A 21,598-nucleotide genomic window follows, 5' to 3' on the forward strand; every position below is an offset into this window, starting at 1 on the left:
GCTGGCTCCATTGGAGCGTGCAACTCCTGATGTTCAGGTTGTGAGTTTGAGCCCCATGTTGGGTGTAGAAATTACTTAAATAAATAAAACTTAAAAAAACAGGTAATAATTAAATATTACAATGGTAATAATTATAGCTTTATTTTTTGAGCGTGTCTCTATTCCAGGCATCGTGCTAGGCACTTGACAAACATCTAAGGCCCCAGTGACAAGGGAGGCATTATTACACCCCTTTCACAAGGAAGAAACTAAGACTCTGGAAAGTTAACTAACATATCCAGGGTCATATAAGTAGTAAGGGATAAAGGCACGACCCAAACACTGGTCTGTCTGCCTCCAGAGTCTGTGCTTATTAGATTATGCTATGCTGTCTCTATGTTTATCTTTTTAGGTTTTCGTTTGCATTCCTTTTTACTTCTAGGAATGCTGATTGAGGGAAAAAGGAAGCAAGAGGAAGGGCATCAGCATGGGGGTGGGAAGGAGCACATAATACTTGAAAGAAGGAAGAAGAGAAAACCACACCACTTCTCTCTGATACTAGGGCGCTTGCTTTAGAAGGAAATAGATACTACAGCTACTGCATTTAATTCATTTATATACTTGAAGTCCTTTGTTGTTGCCATAAAGACAGACACCATGAGGGAAGCAGGACGTGGGAGCTGCTGCCTATGAGGGACACAAGTACACCACCATTGATTGCTTAGCCCCTCTGACCATGGGAAGAGCTGACCTGGATGACCACGGCCATCACTTTGCTCCTGGTAGGGCAAGCTGTGTGTCTCTCTACCTTGGCTTATAGGTGCCATGACTCTGGAGCCTGTTCACATCTCCTGATCCCAGTCTTTTTCTTTGTCTCTTCCCCTTTATTCTGATGACCACAATCCAAGCAAACACCAAAAGGGATAGGACTCATCTGGATTACATTAAGTGCTTGTATTATGCTATTTACATTTATGAAATATGGTATCGCGAGACCACATTTAGTAAAACTTTTCCTTAAAAATAGTTTTATTCGCTAATCCACTTTTTATTGGTTAGAAGCAAAACAAAATGGCTCATATATTTAAAAACAGAGGGAAGAAAAAAGACATACCATTCTAGAAATGTCTAGCAAGCAAATACCCCAGGAATATTTATCCAAGTGGTTACCCTGGGATATCTGAGGGGAAATGTGAAAGCAATTTTCTTGGCTATCATCACTTTAATATGAAATGTAAACCCCAAATACAACCTCAGGCGCATTCCTTTAATTTGAGTAAAGTAGTTGTGTTTAGGGAGCATGGATGAAGCTCTTACCTGGCATGACCATGGTCTGTGGGGCTGCCGCATCCGTACTTAAGCAGAGCCGTCCACCTTTGGCTAATCTATCACAGAGCAAGGTGATATGTTTCTTTAGTCGGCTTGTGTCTTTGGGTATGTTCAGCTGGCTGCTGAGGTTCAAAGCCTGCTCCTTTGAACTCTTTGAGAGGCAAGTCTTCAAGAGGTGGGAAATGGCAGCATCCACTGTTTCTTCCCAGCCCTAGATACAAGAGCCGATTTTGAATTTAGGCAAAGATGACAAATGAGCAAAGTAGGCACTTACTGTTCATCAACTTAGAAGATTGAGTGTTTATGTCCAAGTGTTAGGGACCTGTTGAGAGTTTGGTTTCTGGAATATTTCATACCAGTCTGGTTTTGAATTCTAGCTCTGTCAGCTGTTTGATCAGGAGCAAGTTACTTAATTCCTCTTAGTCACCATCCTTATCTACAAATGAGGATACTAATATTAGTCTGCAGCTCCAAAGGCTGGGGTGATTAAATGAGATGCTATATGAAAAGCATTTAGCCCTGTGCCAGACATAATAAATAACAATAATAATAATCCCAGGTATAGGTATGATTGATGACCTGGATCCTGAAGCTGCCAGGATTATAGTTCATTTTGCCTTATCTTTCTGCTGAAGGAGTACTGGCCAGGACAGGGAGGTCCTCTGAATATCTTGGGGGAAACTGGAATGTAGAGAAAATCCTGGCGTCTCTCACAGCAATTGGTCCCACAGCCTTGGGGTTGTAGGCAGAAACCAGAAGAGTTTATTTCAAGGGAGATTTTGTGAGACACAAGCCTATCTAGTCCCACTTCACTGCCCAGGTGACAGAAAGTGACAGAAAGTGAGAAAGTGGGACATTTACCCCACTTCTGCTGGGACCATATGGCTGTGCTACAATGAAAACCTCAAGAAATGCAGTGTCCCCTTAGCACCAGGAAGGCTGTAATTCTAGGAATAACAATGTTGGGCAGGGACCTCTTCGTGATCATAGAGGGTATCAGCACTGGCAGAAGTGGCATGAGGAGGAACCACCCACAGGTGGGTTCAGATAACAACAGGGCAAGAAGCAGGAGGGGTCGGCTATAAGCTCCCATTGCGCATCCCTGGGGGGTCCTAGAGACAGCCAGGTACAACTTTTATAGAGGTCTGTAGGTCCTAAACAGCACGAGTGGGAATATGAAAGCACGAGTGAAATCTGGGTATTATTGCCAATGTGACTCCATTTATACCCAGAGGTTGGCAAAACCTAGAGCTCCACAGGCCTGACAATCAAAATGAAAATACAGAGGAAGACATTGAGTGAATTTATTCACACAGAATGCTACAGAATAGTCCAAGCCCCTTATATAAGAGGTGAGAAACCTGAGACTCAGAAAGAAAACTCCCCCCCACCTCCTTCCACCCTCCCCACTTCCCTCCCCACCCCCCACCCAGCCACAGAGATCTACTATTTGCATTGCTCCATCCTCAACCTTATTGGCTAGAGCTGTCTTTCAAATACGCAAATTGGATTAGGTTATTCCTTACCCTGCGCTGTGGTGGCTGGCTGTGTATTTGGTTTCCCCACCAGTTTCCGCCTGGCATTCTTCATACCCCTAGCACTATGTTTAATAAACAGAGGGTGATCAAGAAATAAAGGGGTGTGTGGGTGGCTCAGTCGGTTAAGCAGCTGACTTCGGCTCAGGTCATGATCTCGCGGTCAGTGAGTTCAAGCCCTCCGTCGGGCTCTGTGCTGACAGCTCAGAGCCTGAAGCCTGTTTCAGATTCTGTGTCTCCCTCTCTCTGACCCTCCCCCATTCATGCTCTGTCTCTCTGTGTCTCAAAAATAAATAAACGTTAAAAAAAAAAAAGAAATATGTTAGCTAGACAGAGAGAGACATGGTAAGATAGAGAACTAGGATATTACAGCTGGGAGGACTTTGGAGATCTTTAGTCCAGTCTTGTGGGATTTTCCTAGGACCCCATATACAATAGCAACCATCTGTCTAGGCATGGTTGTCTTCACACAGTCCAAAATTACAACTTTTGGAGGCAGTTCACTACTTCCAGGGACATGTGTAACCAGCAGAAAGCTATTCTTATACCGAGCCAAAATCTGCCCCACTGGCCCTTAGTCTACCCTCCAGAGCCATGCACAATAAATCTAACCTCTCTTCTACGTGACAGCCCTTTATATCTGTGAAGACAGCAGTTCTGTACCCTCGCCTCCAGAATAAACAGCCTCAGTTCCTCCAGCTCTTCCTAATATAAACATGGTTTCAAGTTTTCTCTCCATCCTGACCACTTGTCTTTGAATGAGCTCCAATTTTAAACACTTAAAAAATTTATACAGCTAACTAGAGAACCCTAAACTGACCCCAAGACACCAGGCTAAGGATGGGAGTACAGGTTAGGAAATAGCCATCCTTCCCGTTTACAGGCAATTCTCCCTGCCAGCCTGGCCTCTGGTTGTCTCTGCTCTCTTGGCAACTGTATCAACTCCTGATTCACAATCAGTGACCAGAAAAACTCTAGACCTTTTTCATACTTGCCACACATCTTCCTTCTAGGCTTGTGCAGTTGGTTCTTTAGACCTAAGGGCAGACTCTATACATGTCCACTGAAGAACTCCCCACTAATTACCGAAATCAAGGTATTTTACTTTACTGACCCACTATAGACACTGCTAGGCAAATTAGGATACAAATTAATTACTTTACACTCATCTTGAATATCCTTTCAAGAGATGTCAAAAACTGTAAAAACAGCTTCCTACTCCAAACCACTAAATAATGAACCAGTAGTTACCACAAAGGCATCTCTATACAACTACCAAAATCTAGACAAATATCTAAAATGGAATTTGTATTTCAATGATAATGGGAAAAGGTGAATTAAGACAAAATAGTAAACCAGATGTCATCTGAGAGGACATATTTTCAAGTTCTTTCAGAGCCATTGACAAAGACCTCTGGAGTATAAGAAGGAAAGATCTTTTGCATATAATTTGGCATTTGTGTGCTCTGTGGTCATTTCAGCACTGAAATGGTTCCTACAATTTTATAGACTATTTGTTTAAGCAAACTACTATTTTCATACGTAACTTACAGTAGCATATTAGATCATTTAAGTAGATATGGCATTTAGTTAACACGGAGGTACTACGAATTTTGTTTCTTACTGCCAACTTGCAGATCAAGTCAAAAACCATGTCATGTTTAGGTATTTGGCATGGCTATTTCTTTAATATAATGAGGCACGATGCCAATACTTTTTAGAAGGATTGCTACTAAAATATAAGATTATTATTTGGAAGGACTATATTGTTACATAAACTCAAATATGATAATAAAAGGAAAGTTTATGACACAAATGAAGAGCCTTTGAAATGAGAGTTTTATTAAATAAAAATACAGTGATAATTCAACGACCAAACATGTAGCATACTTACCTCAGGAAATGTGAACCAGAACTATGTGGAAATGCATAATCTTCCAGTGTGAGAAGTACCTTAAAGGTAAGCTATTTTAACCATATTTTTGGTGTTTGAATCCACCACTTTTATTTATAGCTCTTAAATTGACAAGTCTAATATTCAGTCTTAACGCCTAAACACACACACACACACACACACACACACACACACACACAGACACCATGCACATACCTACTCTTTATCCTTTACAGTTGAGTATCAATTTTACTAATATTTTCCCTCTTCTAACTGTGAGAGTGAAAGAAAATCCTAACTTTGGGAAAATTGTGCTAAAAGTTATATAGAAGGGGAGAAACTGCTAAGCATGTGCTCTTTAGTAAGAACTGATTTGATTTTACTTCTCAAATCCCATGTGTAGTTTTTAGAAAACAATAGCAGGTGGGAAGTTAAACTAATTAATTAATGTGTGAATAAATAATGTGTCAATAAATAAATTTAAATGCACATGTTACTGTTTTATCTTCTTTATAATCCATGTCAGTATTAGAAATTAATTTTTTACCAGGTTTTTGGTGCTTACTTTATCTAGTCTAATATTGATAATTCGGGTTTTCCTTTGTTCCCAAGGACTAGGCTCAACCCCATGTGGTAACTTCATTTTTGTCTTAGCCCTTGCTACCTGAGCCCCTACACTGGGAGCCTGCTTACAAAGTTACTCCTTTATGGACCGGGCTGCCTTACCCCTGCCAAATGCCCTCCATGGAACTGGACCCAACAGGTGTGGCCCTGCTGTCTGACTTCTCTAATGCCAAGTTGTCTGCTGCACACATCCGCCAACATGGTTTCCCAGTGCTCAGTTTTCATGTTTCACCTGCCTGTGTTGAGGCTGCTATACCCCATGCTGGTTCCAGGTGCCTCTCTGTACCAGATGATGCCTCATTTCTATGAGTCAGCTTTGTAAATTCAAGGCCTTGGCTTCTCTTCTCTGTTCCTCCTCCTGACTGAAGACAGTCAACTGAGCTATACTTTTTGCTATCCAGACAGCAGGCAGCCTCTGCTGAATTTCCAACTTCTGCTCTAACTGCTCTGCTAGTCTGCCCTGGTCACTGTGCCTAAACACCAGCACAAGCAAGCGGTTTATGAGAAATAGTGAGAAGCAGAAAGTTTGACCACATTTGTAAAGTTAATTTCCTAGGGAATCAACCAAAGTAACCAAAGAAAAAATTAAACCAGAAGAGTATTCTCCTACCACCTGTGTATTAAAACAACTGGGTTGAAGACAGCTGCCTCTAGGTTTCTAGGTTCCAACTTCACCTCCTTCACCTCAACTTCCCCTTCTCTGTAAGACCTTAGGATAATCACTTAATCTCTGTGGGCTACATCTCAGGTCACCATAAAACAGGAATAACACTATTTGCCATCCCAATCTTATGTGAATGGTAAGGCACTCTGAAATCGTAAGTGGAAGATACTATGAAAAAAGTATGCATATTCAATCCTACTTTAAAAAAATTAGAAAATACAAACACACCACTGAAGTCCAATATTCAAAGTAACATCTTTAAACTTTTATTCAAATTACAAACTTCTGCAAATGTATGTTTATAATAGAATCACTACCACATCCTTAACTATAGTAGTATAGGGGGAAATACCACAAAACCCCATCACCAAATGTGCACACAGTCAGTTCTAAGGGAGAGAGGAAATGTAAAAAAAAGGAGATCTGTCTAAAGGAGCAAATGGAGATTATGCAGCTATAGCCCAGATTTCAGCTGAGGAGAGAAAACTCTCAGCAATAGCTTGTCTTACATTATACATTTGAAGGTAAGATAACCTTTACATCATATTCATTTATCTGAAAAAGAGAACTATATCAAAGAGAAGTAAATTTCCTCTTGAAAAGATGTAAAGGGTGCACAAGGAAAAGTCTTTGGTATTTATGATTGCTCTATGGAGCCTTATGGTCATTATTACTTTGTGCTATATTGTAGAGTTTCATATTTAGCCAAGATACCCTAAAGATAATCACAGGAAGGGTCATTGCAAACTGAGGTACAAACAAAATTTAGTGCTATACTTGTAAATTATACATTCTGGAAGATGAGAGAATTTTTCAGGATTTATCTGGGTTCAGTTTATTTCCAAAGAATAGATTATATTCAGTGAATCTTTCTCTCATGCAGAGGGCTCAAAATGTTGAGCTATTTACCCTGAAAAGTAAAACAGCTCTTTGAAACTAAAACACAATACAATAAAAGGGGATTAAGAGCACACTTAGTGTGATGAGCATTGAGCAATGTCTAGAATTGCTGAATCACACTATATTGTATGCCTGAAACTAATGTAACACTGAATGTTAACTATACTGGAATTTTTAAAAACAGGAAAAATGACCAAATAATGAACACAAACCTTCAAGAATTTAAAAAAAAAAAAAAAAAGACACCAAGCTATATGGCCTCTATGGCATCTTAATAAGTTTCACATTATAATATTCAACAGTTTTTGTAAAATAAAGCTTTGCAAAAAATCAGCTTTAAATTTTCAACCCATCACCAATAAAATGAAACATTCCCCAATATCATTCTTTTAAAATTTTAATCTGGGGGCGCCTGGGTGGCTCAGTCGGTTAAGCGTCCAACTTCGGCTCAGGTCATGATCTCACAGTCCGTGGGTTCGAGCCCTGCGTCGGGCTCTGTGCTGACACCTCAGAGCCTGGAGCCTGTTTCAGATTCTGTGTCTCCTCTCTGTGACCCTCCCCCATTCATGCTCTGTCTCTCTCTGTCTCAAAAATAAATAAACGTTAAAAAAATTTTTTGTTTAATTTTAATCTGAAGTGATTTATTGGACATTTGGAGTTCTCTACTTCCTTGACATGATTCAAAAGCTGTAAAAGTCTAATTCACATTTCAAACAAAAGTAAAACAGGGTACTGGGCTTATCACCACTGCTTTGTGAAAAATGAAGCACATTGCTTCCTAATGGATGACAATCTAAAAATTCTTTGATGAACAGAAGACAAGTAACCCTCATAGAGTTTAGCTGCAATACAAGCAGAAAGCACAAGACTGCTTCAAACCAAGGTACTGATTGTTTGTTTAAGCTTATGTTTTGCATTTGATCGGTATTCCCATTCTGACTCCAATGCTATATACGGTAGATTACATGAATTACCATAAAACTTGATCCCAGATAGACAATGTTCAGTTTTAAAACAAAACAAAACAAAACATCAGTGATGTCCCAAGTAGCCAAACACCTTCACTAAGCACTAATGTTTGCTTCAGGAAAAGCTCCTGATCAACAAGCACTATTCAGAAGGAATTTACAAAACACAAACATTAAGACTGGAAAATCAAATAGATTGATAATGAAGATTCCAGAAGAAAGTTGCTCTGGCAATGGTAGATTAGATCATTTTGACCAATTATCCTACTGAAAATAACTAGAAACAAATACATAAAAATCATGTTTTTTAAGGCACTGAAAAGCTGACAAGTTAGTGATAGGAGACACTGGAGGCCCAAGAAGGTAAGTCCTGACTGTGAGGCTGCTTTTCCCACTGAAGTCATTAGCCTAGCCATGCATCACGGATCCTTCACTTATACCACCTCTCGCTAATGACTTATGCTTGCTTAAACTTTCCATTTAAGAGGCAGCATGGATCATGAAAAATGCATTGGATTAGAAGTCAGAAGACCTAAGCTGAATTGTGACACCTTTCCTTACAAGCTGTTTGTTTCTGGGAAAATTATTTTAGTTCTCTAGGTTTTGGTTTCCTTATCAGTTAAAACCCAGAAGATGGTTTTTCCTTGGCAGATGCTCATAGATTTCAGACATATTTGGCAATTGTATGTACTTAATTCCATACTATCATTCTTACTTGTAAGAGTTCTCTCTAAAAGGTACCTAATCTGGGCTGGTTCCTGCAAATAGCCCCAGAAATAGTAGCAACAAGAGCAACAATAATAAAAATTTCTTATGTGCTAGAAAATGTGCTGAAAATTTTACAAATATATTTTGGTTAATTCTTACTATTATCCTATGAAGGCAGGCATTACAACTTCCAGCTAATGGTCTAGATATGAGGTATTTCACTGCAAATGACACAGTTATTAAAAGGAAGAGTTGTGACAGAATCCAGGACTGCGGGGCTCTAACCCCCTGCCTTTTATCCCCCGCTTTTATCTGCCTTTTATGCTCTAGATTTTGAAGAAGACAGAACAGAGCTTTATATGGTTCCATGTCAAAAATGAGAGACTTGTGGGCCACTGGGTGGCTCAGTTGGTTAAGTGTCTGACTCTTGATTTTGGCTCAGGTCATGATCTCACAGTTCATGAGTTCCAGCCCTGTGTCCGGCTCTCCATCCCAAGATGGAACCTGCTTGTGATTCTCTCTCTCCCTCTCTCTGCCCCTCCCCTGTTCTTAATCTCTCTCTTTCTCTCTCTCAAAATAAATTAATAAACATTAAAAAAAAATGAGAGCCTTCTAAAGGGTGGAGATGGGAGGGAGAAAGTAAAGAATGTTGGTTTCAGAGAAGAATTAAATTTGTTAACTTTTACCTAACATTACGTTGAAAATTCATGTCTTGTATAATATCCAGTAAAAACACAAGTGGTATTTTCAGAGATCAGCCTGAGATCACATTGTAAACTACCACAATTGCTTAACTTAGTTAAGCAATTACTTAGATGGATTGGTATATACTTAGTTACTTAGATGGATTGGTATATACATTTGTGTATTTGTTTATTGTTCTTTTATAAATAAATGTTACTTTTATCCTAAAAAATAATAATAAAATTGAAAAATAAATCTTGATCACTTATGCTACAGAGCACTTCTTTTCTATTTCATTGTGTGTCTTTCAATCTATTATCATATCACCTTAGGCTCCTTTTACTAAACTGGGCTTTAGAAAATATCATATGAGTCTTCTCCCAGAAAATTTATGGTCACAACACATTCACAGAACCAAAATTTAAATCAGCTTCTGGATTCAAGTGAATGAATAATCTGCATATAATTAAATAAAATTTTGCTGAGTATGATCTATGCCAGTTTGGATGGGTCAAACTTATAGAAGAGCCCACCAAAGCTTTAGCACCTGCATAAACTACTGAAACTGACATGTAGGACTAGTCTTAGGACACCATGTCCCCTAAAAACATAACAATGGTCAGATTTGACTCTGATGACTCTGAATTATAGTCATTTCAGGGACTCACTATTAAGAATACCTGAAGCAGCCACCCTATTAAAGAATCATAAGACACGTGGGGTTATAGACTCCCTAAGTACCCATGTATCTGATGGAATCTGGGGAAAATTTAACAAAGCTAGGACAAGAGAAGAGCATGTGAACAAAGGCATCACCTTCTCCCCTGATGATGCTGTGTTCTTAACAATATCAAAGAACAAAGAACAAGGAATGACCAAACTCAGGAGAAAATGTCCAAAAATACATGAAACCACTGATTTAAGTGTGAGAAGTACAGGATCCTTTTCTTTGTTTTTGTCTCCTCCATTTAATTAGTTTGGATTTTTCAAAACCACCCAGTAGCTTCACTATTTTAAGTTGTGACTACCTACTTCTTTCTTAGTCAAAGCCACCAATAAATCTGAAACAGCTACAAGAAGGTCCATATACTAGGTTTCTGTTTTCTTTCAAACAATTCTGGAGAAGTCTGGAGAAAAGGTATCTAGAATGTTATCTGAAGTTAATGAGTGGCACAAGATTCAGTGTTAGTGTCATTTTTCACAATGATCACAGAAATACAGCAACACAAATCTCAAAGTTCAATAGTAATTATTTACGAGATGGTATGTTTATCACTATATTGATCCTAACTTTAACTGTCTTTGTCCATTTACTAAAATACTAATTTGAGGGGCGCCTGGGTGGCTCGGTCAGTTAAGCGTCCGACTTCGGCTCAGGTCATGATCTCACGGTCCGTGAGTTCAAGCCCCGCGTCGGGCTCTGTGCTGACCGCTCAGAGCCTGGAGCCTGTTTCAGATTCTGTGTCTCCCTCTCTCTCTGCCCCTCCCCTATTCATGCTCTGTCTCTCTCTGTCTCAAAAATAAACGTTAAAAAAATTTAAAAATAAAATAAAATAAAAAATAAAATACAAATTTGAGTCCATACAGTCATTTATTTACTTTAAAAATATTTATTCAGAGCCAACTGATACAAGACTTTGTACTAAATATTGTGAGGTTAAAAAAAAAGTGAATCAGATAAGGATCCTACCTTCAAGTAATTTTCACTCAACTAATAACATAAGAATGTATACAAAATATACTGATCCAGAAAACAAAATTTAGAGAGAATTACAGGTAAAGTGCTTTTGGAATGATTTTGTTTTAACCCCCTTCCTAGAATAACATCAAGAATTATCTGTCAATAAGTTATTCAAGATAGAATGTCTTTATACTTGTCTACATAATAAGGTAACTTCCCATCAGTTTTGTGGAAAATCGATATATATATATGGATATATAGTTTGAGTTCATTCCAGTGCTATGTGAAATAAATAAGTCAAATTTGTCAGCATTTTCTAGTATAGAATCCAACACAGGTAGGCAGAAATACAAAATATAAGTTACACTTAACCTTGAAAAAGTTGGATAAGAGTGAAACTACAGTATGATCAGATCTTCTATTCACTTTTTATTTGGATTATTCAATTTTGGTGTTGATTTTTATAAGTTCTTTATATATTTTGGGTACTAACCCTTGATAAGATATGTCATTCGCAAATATCTTCTTCCATTCAAAGACATGAAAGACATTTTTCCAAAGAAGACATACAGATGGCTGACAGATACATGAAAGGATGCTCAACATCACTGATCATTAGGGCAATACAAATCAAAGCTACAATGATATATTATCATATACCTGTCAGAATGGCTAAAATTTACAACACAAGAAACAACAGGTATTGGTAAGGATGTGGAGAAATGGGAACCATCTTACATTGTTGGTGGGAATGCAAACCGGTGCAGCCACTCTGGAAAACAGCACGGAGGTTCCTTGAAAAGTTAAAAACACAACTACCCTATGACCCAGCAATTGCAGTAGTAGGTATTTACCCAAAGAATACAAAAACACTAATTCAAAGGTATATATGCACCTTGATATTTATAGCAGTATTATCTACAATAGCCAAACTATGGAAGCAGCCCAAGTGTCCATCGACTGATGAATGAATAAAGAAGACATAGTATATATATGTAATGGAATATTATTCAGCCATAAAAAAGAATGAAATCTTGCCATTTTCAACAATGTGGATGGAGCTAGCAAATATTTTCCTAAGCCAAGTAAGTCATGTGGAATTTAAGAAACAAAACAAATTATCAAAGGGGGGAACAAAAGAGGCAGACCAAGGAACAAACTGTTAAGTATAGCAAACAAACTGATGGTTACCAGAGGGGAGGTAGGTAGGGAGATGGGTAAAATAGGTTCTGGGAATTAAGGAGCGCACTGGTTGTGATGAGTACTGGGTGTTGTATGGAACTGTTGTATCACTATAGTGTACACATGAAACTAATATTATATTGCATGTTAACTAACATGACTTTAAATAAAAATTTTAAAAAAACTTCAGTAACATCACCTGGTCAAAGTCTTCCCATTGGGGTGCCTGGGTGGCTCAGTTGGTTGAATGTCCAACTCTTGATTTTGGCTCAGGTTATGATCCCAGGGTTGTGGGATTAAGCCCCACATTGGACTATGCACTAAGCGTGGAGTATGCCTAAGATCCTCTCTTTCTTTCCCTCTCCCCTGCTCACACTTTCTAGTAATAATAATAATAATAATAATAATAATAAGAGTAGTAGTAATAATTTAAAACTTGTACTTATAAAAAAAAGTTTCCCCCTTAAATCAGGTTGCTAATTTTTGAGCCCCCTAATTTAGATTCAAAGCCTGGATGTTATTTTCTGTCTGTGTGACTGTGGGCATACTTCCTCATCTGTAAACTGGGACTAATACAAGGAGACAAGGATGTGAGCACAAATGGTTTACCTGAGAGCTGATCCAAAAAGTGCCAGGGGGTAGTGAGGAAGTGAGACTGGGAAGGAAAAGAAGCCAATAAACTGCTGTGCGCTTGAGTAATTACCACTACAGACAACTGGTGCAACCTTGTCGGACTACTCTGAGAGGTGGTGTAGAACATACCTTGAATTTTCCCAGCCAGAGGGACGAGAGGGCTGGGGTATTAATCTACCAATTCCCATCAATCATTGATTGAACACAGAGGCTGTACAGACTTGGCCAAACAGGAAGAGTCCACAGGCAAAGAACTACAGATGTTCAGAAGGCAGAAGCTTGTAGGAATGGTGGGAGGCGAAGAGATATGGGCAGATCACACACAGCATCTGCTACAACCCTCTACTTCAAAGACACATAGGATTAAATGGGGTAGCATATGCAGAGTCCTTGGCCAATATCTAACACATAATAATGCTCAATAAAAGTTAATTTTATTATTTTGAATTGTGGGAAGCAGGCCTCTGTGTGTGTGTGTGTGTGTGTGTGTGTGTGTGTGCGTGTGTGTGATTTCTCTCCTTTTTTCTCTACAAAAAGGGAAAATCCTGTTTTTAGTGAAGCTTATAGGACTTGGTTCTGAGATTGCTAAAAACTATATAGAAATTTTATAACCTTGAATTTAGAACAAATGGGTTAGAAAGCAACTACAACTAACCACTGCCATTAAACCACAGAAATCAGATTTTATTTCCAGGAAAATGGAAACTCTTGCTACTCTAAATGCAGAAAGTGAAGCATATTCCTGCTAACAATATCAGTTATTTCATCTGCATATTCTTATTCACTGTGGTGGGAGAGAAGATCTGGGTTCCTGCAGTTCTCATAAATAACATATCAGCAAAATTTAAACTCAAATTTTATAAATCTGTCAGATTAAAAGTTATAGCAATAGGTACTCAACAGTCATTACTTTTCACAGCTTATTCGTGGCTTTTTCTTCAAAAAGTAGCAACTGGTGAGATTCTTTTCTGATTTATGTGAAATCTGCTTCTGGTCAGGGATGCCTGCTTCAAGATGGAAAACCAAGGTCTCCCTTTTTCCAATAACTTCCTGTCCCCAACTCAAATTACTCACAAGTTAACTCGTAATAAAGAATGACTAAAATTATCATTCTTTTACTCTGTTCTTACAATTACATTCCACCAATTCTAGGTTTTCCCCGCACATTTTAACATCTCTGACATAGGGAAGTATCTTATCTAACAACTGCTGGCTTCTAGGCTCCAGTCATGCTATGCTATCACTGTCAGTTCCTGTGTATGCACAGCCTTTGTCCCAGCTGTTCTTACATTATCATTTCACCTGGCATATATACAATGCTCAGACTCTCCTATTTAACTGATTGTCATACTATATATATTTTTTTGCGAGAGAGAGAGAGAGAGAGAGAGAGAGAGCAAGAGCAGAGAAGGGGCAGAGAGAGAGGGAGAGGGAGAATCCCAAGCAGGCTCCATGTCCAGCATTGAGCCCAATGTGGGGCTTGGTCTCACTACCATGAGATCATGACCTGAGCCAAAATCTAGAGTCAGATGCTTAACCAAATGAACCACCCAGGAGCCTCTGTCTTTTAAAATATACTATGATTCACTGAATAAAAAAGTTGGAATAGGGCAGTCGGAAGTACAAATTTGAAATTAGTGAAGCATATATTCATGACAGAAGAATGACAACAATTTGTATTTTTTTTTGCAAAAGCAAAAGCTACGTGATTTCCAGGAGGTAAGACAAGAAGATACAGATAGAAGAAATGTGTTACCCTTTGTTACTGAGATACATGCACCCACATTAAAAATCTATGCCAAGCAATGTAACTGAAGTAGGAGAAATGACCAAATCTCTGGAATAGATGTGGTTTGATTAATTAATGTATCACACAGAACTATTGTTTAAGCGATATACATCAATTTGCCTAAAATTTCCTGCTAACTCTGGATGGAAGCTGCTTAACTTCCAGCAACACAGGATTCAACCGAGAGAAAAAGTAAAGCTTTGAGCTTAGTCAAAAAGGAAAGTGTTAAAACTGGATATCAGGGGATGCCTGGGTGGCTCAGTTGGCCGAGTGTCCAACTCTTGATTTCAGCTCAGGTCATGATCCCAGAGTCATGGGATCAACCCCTGCATCACACTCAGCTTGGAACCTGCTTGGGACACTCTCTCTCTCTCTCTCTCTCTCTCTCTCTCTCTCTCTCTCTCTCCTCTACCCTACCCCCATTCGTGTGCGTGCACACACACTCTCTCTCTCTCTCTCAAATAAAAAATCAAAATTAAATGGATATCAGAGGCTCAGAAGAAAATCAGGAAGGCAACAGTGGCCCACTCTTAAATGCTGCATCAACAGCATTTGATGCATCTTCGCGGCACACAGGACACACATATGGCACACAGGACAATGCTATGTGGGAAAACATATGAGTGGAGAGAATCAAATTCCGAATGTGGAGAAGCTTCAGGAACACTTTAACCAATTTATGTTGCTTATATCTTCAGACACGAGAGTAATCTATGATATACTATGTCTAAATAAGTCTACAAGAATTCCTTCAGTACTTACTAAAAACCTTACATGACCCTTCAGAGTTTTGGGGAAAAAAAAGTTAAAAGAGAAAAAGCACTATGTCATAGTTTAATTGACAGGTATTTTTTTTCCTAAGTGGTCTATAAAATAATGCTGTAACTTACAGCACATTATTATTGAAAGCCAGTAGTACTATTAATAGCTAATAATTCTTGGATGATCATCATATGCCCGGCCCCACATTTGGCATTTCATGTACAATATCTCAATCAGTCCTCATAGGACTCTCAGAGGTATACAAAGGGTCTCCTCATAATACCTGCACACCTTTGAGGTCACACATGTAATGCAATTTTTTAAAACATGGTTTAGCACCTCTGTATTTGTAATAGTAGTAGTACTAGCAGTAGTAGGAGTAACAGTAGTGGTATTTTTGTCTTCCAGATGATATATATAACTAAACATCAAACCCTGAATTTGAAAATGATGGTGAAGACACCCAAGGGAGGCTCAGCATGCGGTCTACTTCACGGAGACCAAACAAGCAAGGTAATTTTCAGTTACTTTGTGTAAAAAAATAAAAAATAAAAATAAAAAGAATTTGGATATGTCTTCTTGAGGAAGAAAAACCTTGCTTTATGTATTTTTTCATTCAATGTTTATTGTGTTTCAGTAAATCATTTGTAGTAGGCCACAGCCAAACTTAATGAAGGCCAGATTACACAATAAAAAGAATATAGTAGAGGAAAGGATATACCTGCAATGAAAAAAGAAATTCCATGTGGAACAACTCCTCAGACACTGACGTGGCCCTTCTCCCAGACTAACTGTGTGAAAGACAGTGAGCCTCTGGTTCTAAACACCTCTGAACTGGCAGATTCCTCACCCTGTGCAAACTGTGTTTTCCATCAAACTCTGGGCATGCCTTCATGAGAAAGGCACTGGAGAGCCAAGTTCACTCCCTTTCTTAATCTCATGTTCTCCCTCTGTACCATTTGTTTACTGGTTCAGTAGGAATATAAAGTGAAAGCAAGCTGAAATAAAATCCAAATCGCCATTTTCACATCTCTTCAAAGCAAAACCAGTCCTTGGGGTCTTGTCTAGCTCACCACTGTACAGATAAGAAAACCAATGCTTAGAGAGTTCCATGATTTGCTTAAGGACATAGAGCTAGTTAAGTATTTGCTCCAAAAAAAAAAAAAAAAAAAAAAATCTGAACCCTACTGTGACATAATCTTCTATTCAACCGATATACCACAGTTTGTATTGTCCAACTATTAGCATTTAGGTTGCTTTCAGCATTCCATAATTATAAAAACAAACTAAATGGATTTTAGTTTACTACTTCCAGTGCATTAACTTAGATTATTGGTGCCAAGTGTGAGATTCATTTTATGACTTACCTTTTCCTGGAGGATGCTTTGGAAAGCCTATAGAAAGAAGTGGGTATGTAAATTTTACTACACATCTATCAGCACTATTTATTGCTAAATTTGACTAAATCAATATGGGTGAGGCATACCTAATGTTTTCACTTGCATATATTCATCACTGGTCAGATTAAAAATTTCTGTGCTTACTGGATTAAATCACAGGACATGTGAATGAATATAGGTATAAATAAATACATGTGTGGTGGTCTGGCTATCAATTTACCTATATCTTTTGCCATCCACACAGGAGTGCTCAAGATGCACTCTTGCAGAACTCCAAAATATTTGAAGTTGCTTGCAAAAAAGGGGGTGGTACAAAATGGAAGGAGAATGCTTCCTTTTCTAATAAAACTATACAGTTGCTGAAGACAAATCTGTAAATGTGCAGAACACTATGAAAATAAATGGGGTATCAAGCAATCCCTAAATATTTATGTCCAACTGTATGCTTAATTTAAGCTTTAAGTCTGTGGGGATGTAAAAGAATCTGTCCCTACATTTATTAGAATACAAGACAAGCACATTGACAATTTCAGAATACATAATGAGAGCTAAATTATGTCATACCCCCAAGTGAAATTCACAAGAGGATGTAAGCCAGAATAAATAAGGAGGGAATGAGAATTGATTTGCTTCTTAATGAGGGTGGATAGAGGGGTAAACAGAGGACACTATGTTAGGTGAAGAAAAAAGCACTCTTAGCCCTGGCATGCTGGAAAGAAGTTGTGTACCCATGGTAAGTCAGATTTCCCAGAACGGAGCAGGAAAGCTGGGGAGTCACAGAAGCTGAGTTTTAGAAAGAAGATGCGGTGGTGCCAAGTGACTGAAAGTCCTGAATGCCTGGCACTGGAGCGCAAACTGAACCAGGAGCAGAGAGCCACAGAAAGTATGCAAGCAGATGTGTGATGACAGAGCATAGGGCTGAGTCTAGCAGCGAGGTGCAGGGAGTACCAGAGCAGAGACATGGGCAGAAAGGCTACTACAAATGCCACCACAGAAAGCCAGGTAGAATAACAAGGACGCAAGCCAAAGGGGTTTCTGAGGAACATTTCCAAACGAACAACAGCAGTCCAGAGTGACTGACTGACCCTGGAGCAGCTCTGTGTGTGGTTACAGCACACAGAGAGCGCTAGTTTTAGAGGAAAGAGTCCACAATTTCCACATGTACATTTCCAAAAGCGTGTAATGTCCCAGACATGTCAAGATCATCTCTTTATAATTAGTGGACTCAAACTTAAGTTCGGTAAAGGTATTTTAGGGAAATTACATTACTATAAATACACTTCTAGCCAAGAATCAAATCGGTGGGCGTTATGAGGATGATGATGATCATTATTTTCCTCACCATGGTTGTGTGAATTTTACTTAGTCATTTATATTTAAACCACACTTCGCTTCACAAAGATTTGGGGATGGCATATAGTGAGAGTGAAGCTTCAATTAATCAATTCTTTGCTCATTTATTTAGTCTCTCTACCCTTGAATGCATAGATAATATTAAAGGCATCCGTTAAAGTACCGTTTCATATTTGATATACTTAAGGGAAATGTCAAAGATTACACATCACCACTTGTATACTGCATTCTACTTGGCTCCTATTCTGATGTATTTCAATTTTTAAAACAGCAAGCAAGTTATCAGAAAGGCTCTGAGATAAGCATTACTCAACACCGGTGAAATGGAAAACTATACCACTACATAACACCCCAGTTGCATGCAACTAGGAACAGCACAGAGTATGTGGCCATTGTGAACGTGAACTAATTCTTTTATGTTCATCTTGTTGGCTAAGATCAAGGGGAATACCAAAATATTTACTTTCTCCACTATGTTCCCATAGACATTTATAATTGTGATGATACTTCAACAGTCTTAAAGGCAGACTTGATACTGACACCAGACTTCCTCCTTTTGTTTGCCTTCTAAGAAGAGGACATTAATAACAGCAATGATTAGCCATCTCAGTCATCACTCAATCCAGACAGGAGGCACAATGGCCCTTACATCAAATCTGACCTGTGACGTAGAAGCCTTCAAGCCTTGTAAGTGAGTCTTGATAAGTCCCTCCACACAATAGGATTTCCTATTATAAACATCTGTTTTCTCACATGAACCATGTTGAAAATGTTAAAAATAAGTCTCTCTTTCCATATCAGCTTGTAAAAGGAATAATCAATCAAAAAGTAAGGCTGAAGGTCCAAATCTCCTCTCCCACTGATGTAAATTTCCACCTTAACTTTCTCAGGGGATCTGAAAGTTCAGTGCTAAGGAAGGTAACTGTTAAACTCTTAAGAACGCAATAAAGCTTTTCTTTTTCAAATAGTAGATAATATCTACTAAAGATATTAAGTGAACTTTGAAAGAAAAGAAAAAGTAAGGCAAAATGCTACGCAATGTGCCAACATTCCTTCCAAATCTAAGACTGTGCATAATCAGGTCTCCAAACCAGTGCTCCATTTCTCTTTTCCTTGGGGATTCCTCTGGAGTCAGGTGGAACATAAATGAACATTTAGAGCCTAAGTCTGAGAAAGTCCATTGGGAAATAACACTATTGTTCCTACTTGTTCTCTTGCCATCTTCTAGACTTCATCTTAAAGAATCTTAGTCATCTAAGCTGTTGGCTAAGAAAAGGAGGAGCAGATCTGTACAGAGTTCAAGAAGGGCAAAGAGGATTTATCCATATACCAAATGCAAGTGATACTGACTACCTCAAATGCTGTATTCAAAAGGATTCTGAGATCATGTTCAGGCTCAACAGGAAAGAATTTGTGATGATCATAATGTCTACCAAGGTCATGTGAAGGGGGAGTAGCAGCACTTGTGCCAGCTTATTGCCTCCCTTTTATGTAGATGCATTCATCTCCCTAGAAAAAGTCTGGTCATTGCACATGTGACCAGGCTGATGATGTCGGAATACCAGAAATAAGGGCTGCTAAAGCAAATACCGTGGCATAACTTAATGTCAGTGTCCTACCCTACTTTCATTAATTTGCTGAACTGTGCTCAAGTTGTTTAACCCAACTGACAAAACCCTTTCTCTTTTAATGATAGAGAGTACTATGAAATAGAACGTACTGCAATGAAAGAAATGTTCCTTTTTGTTTAAAGTTTATTTATTTATTTTGAGAAAGATAGAGAGAGTGGGAGAGGGGCAGGGAAAGAAGGAGAGAATCCCAAGCAGGCTCCACACTGTCAATGCAGAGCTCAACGTGGGGCTCAAAATCATACTGTGAGATCATGACCTAAGCCAAAATCATGAGTAGGATGCGTAACTGATTGAGCCAACCAGGCGCTTCTGGGAATGTTCTATATTTGAACTTTCCAATGCGGCTACTAAGCAGTTGAAATATAGCTAGTGAAATCGTGGAATTGAAATTTTAATTTTATTTCACTTTATTTAAATTTCACTTTAAATAGCCACATATGACAAGTGGCTACTAAATCAGATAGCCAATATGTTTATGGCTGACTGTGACTGGAATATGTTTGCTTACAATGTTGAAGTAAATCAACGGAAGATAGGCTCTAACTCTGTTTTGTTTATTAAAATACGCCAAGAACCTAGAACACTGCCTGAAACATAGTAGGTACTTAATAAATATTCACTGAATGCAAATATGACCGGATGAAAAGATTTTAAGCCAATCCTGAGGTATGTGGAGTTTTGCAGTTTTTGCCTTTTGTATAACATCATGAGAGAGGTGTGCTATCACAATTAAACACTCCCTCAGACTCAAACCATTACACAGCCCTTCATGACCTAAGTAGACAGTATTTTCCATAGAACTTCATGTAGATAAAGGGTCAGTAGATGTATGTTTAAATTCTGCATTGCAGATACTCTGAAATCCTCAACCCCTAAACTGAAAAGAAAACAGTTTTAGAATTGCGGCATCAGGTACACTGATAGAACACATTATTTGGGGCAAAACTTCTCCATCACAGGAAGATGGTAGGGACAATACTATATTATCAAATCCACTGATGGAACTGAGTTTAAGAGCTCTTTTTGGAGATGCCAAATAGAACAGTTAATCTTTTTCTTAAAGTGAAGGGAAGTATCCCTACAAAAACACATTTGGCATATGTAACTTTCAACACCTTGAAAAAGTCACACATAATAGTCTGCAATACCAGCATTTATTTGCCCCCAAATAGTAATGAGAAGTGACAAAAATAGAAAAGCATTTAAGAAACAGATCAAAGAAAACAATGATGAATTCTGATCCAAATGAGATGGCATATAAAAAAATACTGATAGGATAGTGTGAAGAACATCACTTTTCATTAGGAATAATAAATTCTAAATATTTATGCTTTGTAAACCTGATGCCAGTTCAGAAAATATTCCAGAGTGAACTATGGCATTTAGCCTGCCGTTTGTGACACATGCCATCTAAATAACAATACAACAAACCATTGTGCAGTGCTATGTGCAACATAAATAAAACATCTTCTGAGCACTTTCTTCCACCTCTCAATACTTGTGGGGACATCTGACCTTGAACTGAGAGTCTCTTCTGAAAATGTTGTCCACATGTCTGAAGTTCGCCCCCTCACACATGTACTCTGCCATCCACTTCCAACCAAACCGTCTAAATTACATTCAGATTTTTGTGGTATCATAATAACTTCAATATGGGATATATTTTCAACATTCTGGTCTGAGACTCCTTTCTTCCCCGTCTTACCCTCATTCCAAGTTATTTCAGGTTTGCATATTTCATTTTCACATCTCAGTGGGACACCCATCACATAACATTTATTTGTGAGGTCCAAAGGCATAATGTGGGGGATTGTGAACTAGCATGTCAAAACCACATACTGCATGCGTATGTCTTAAAGAATGAAAAAGGATTCCTTTTTTC

The 21,598-nt window shown here is 38.4% G+C and overlaps 1 protein-coding gene across 6 annotated transcripts in view; it reads right to left on the bottom strand.

Moving 5' to 3' along the window:
* Positions 1 to 21,598, bottom strand: part of BBS9 (Bardet-Biedl syndrome 9) — a 439,643-nt gene that overhangs the window by 62,251 nt on the left and 355,794 nt on the right. For all 6 annotated transcript variants that reach the window (XM_015065037.3, XM_015065036.3, XM_053218247.1 and 3 more), the window contains one exon: positions 1,297 to 1,519. In XM_015065037.3, the coding sequence (XP_014920523.1) occupies positions 1,297 to 1,519 (223 nt within the window). The remainder of the gene's footprint in view (positions 1 to 1,296; positions 1,520 to 21,598) is intronic.

This window comes from Acinonyx jubatus, chromosome A2 (genome assembly GCF_027475565.1).
Source record: "Acinonyx jubatus isolate Ajub_Pintada_27869175 chromosome A2, VMU_Ajub_asm_v1.0, whole genome shotgun sequence".
NCBI lineage: Eukaryota > Metazoa > Chordata > Mammalia > Carnivora > Felidae > Acinonyx > Acinonyx jubatus.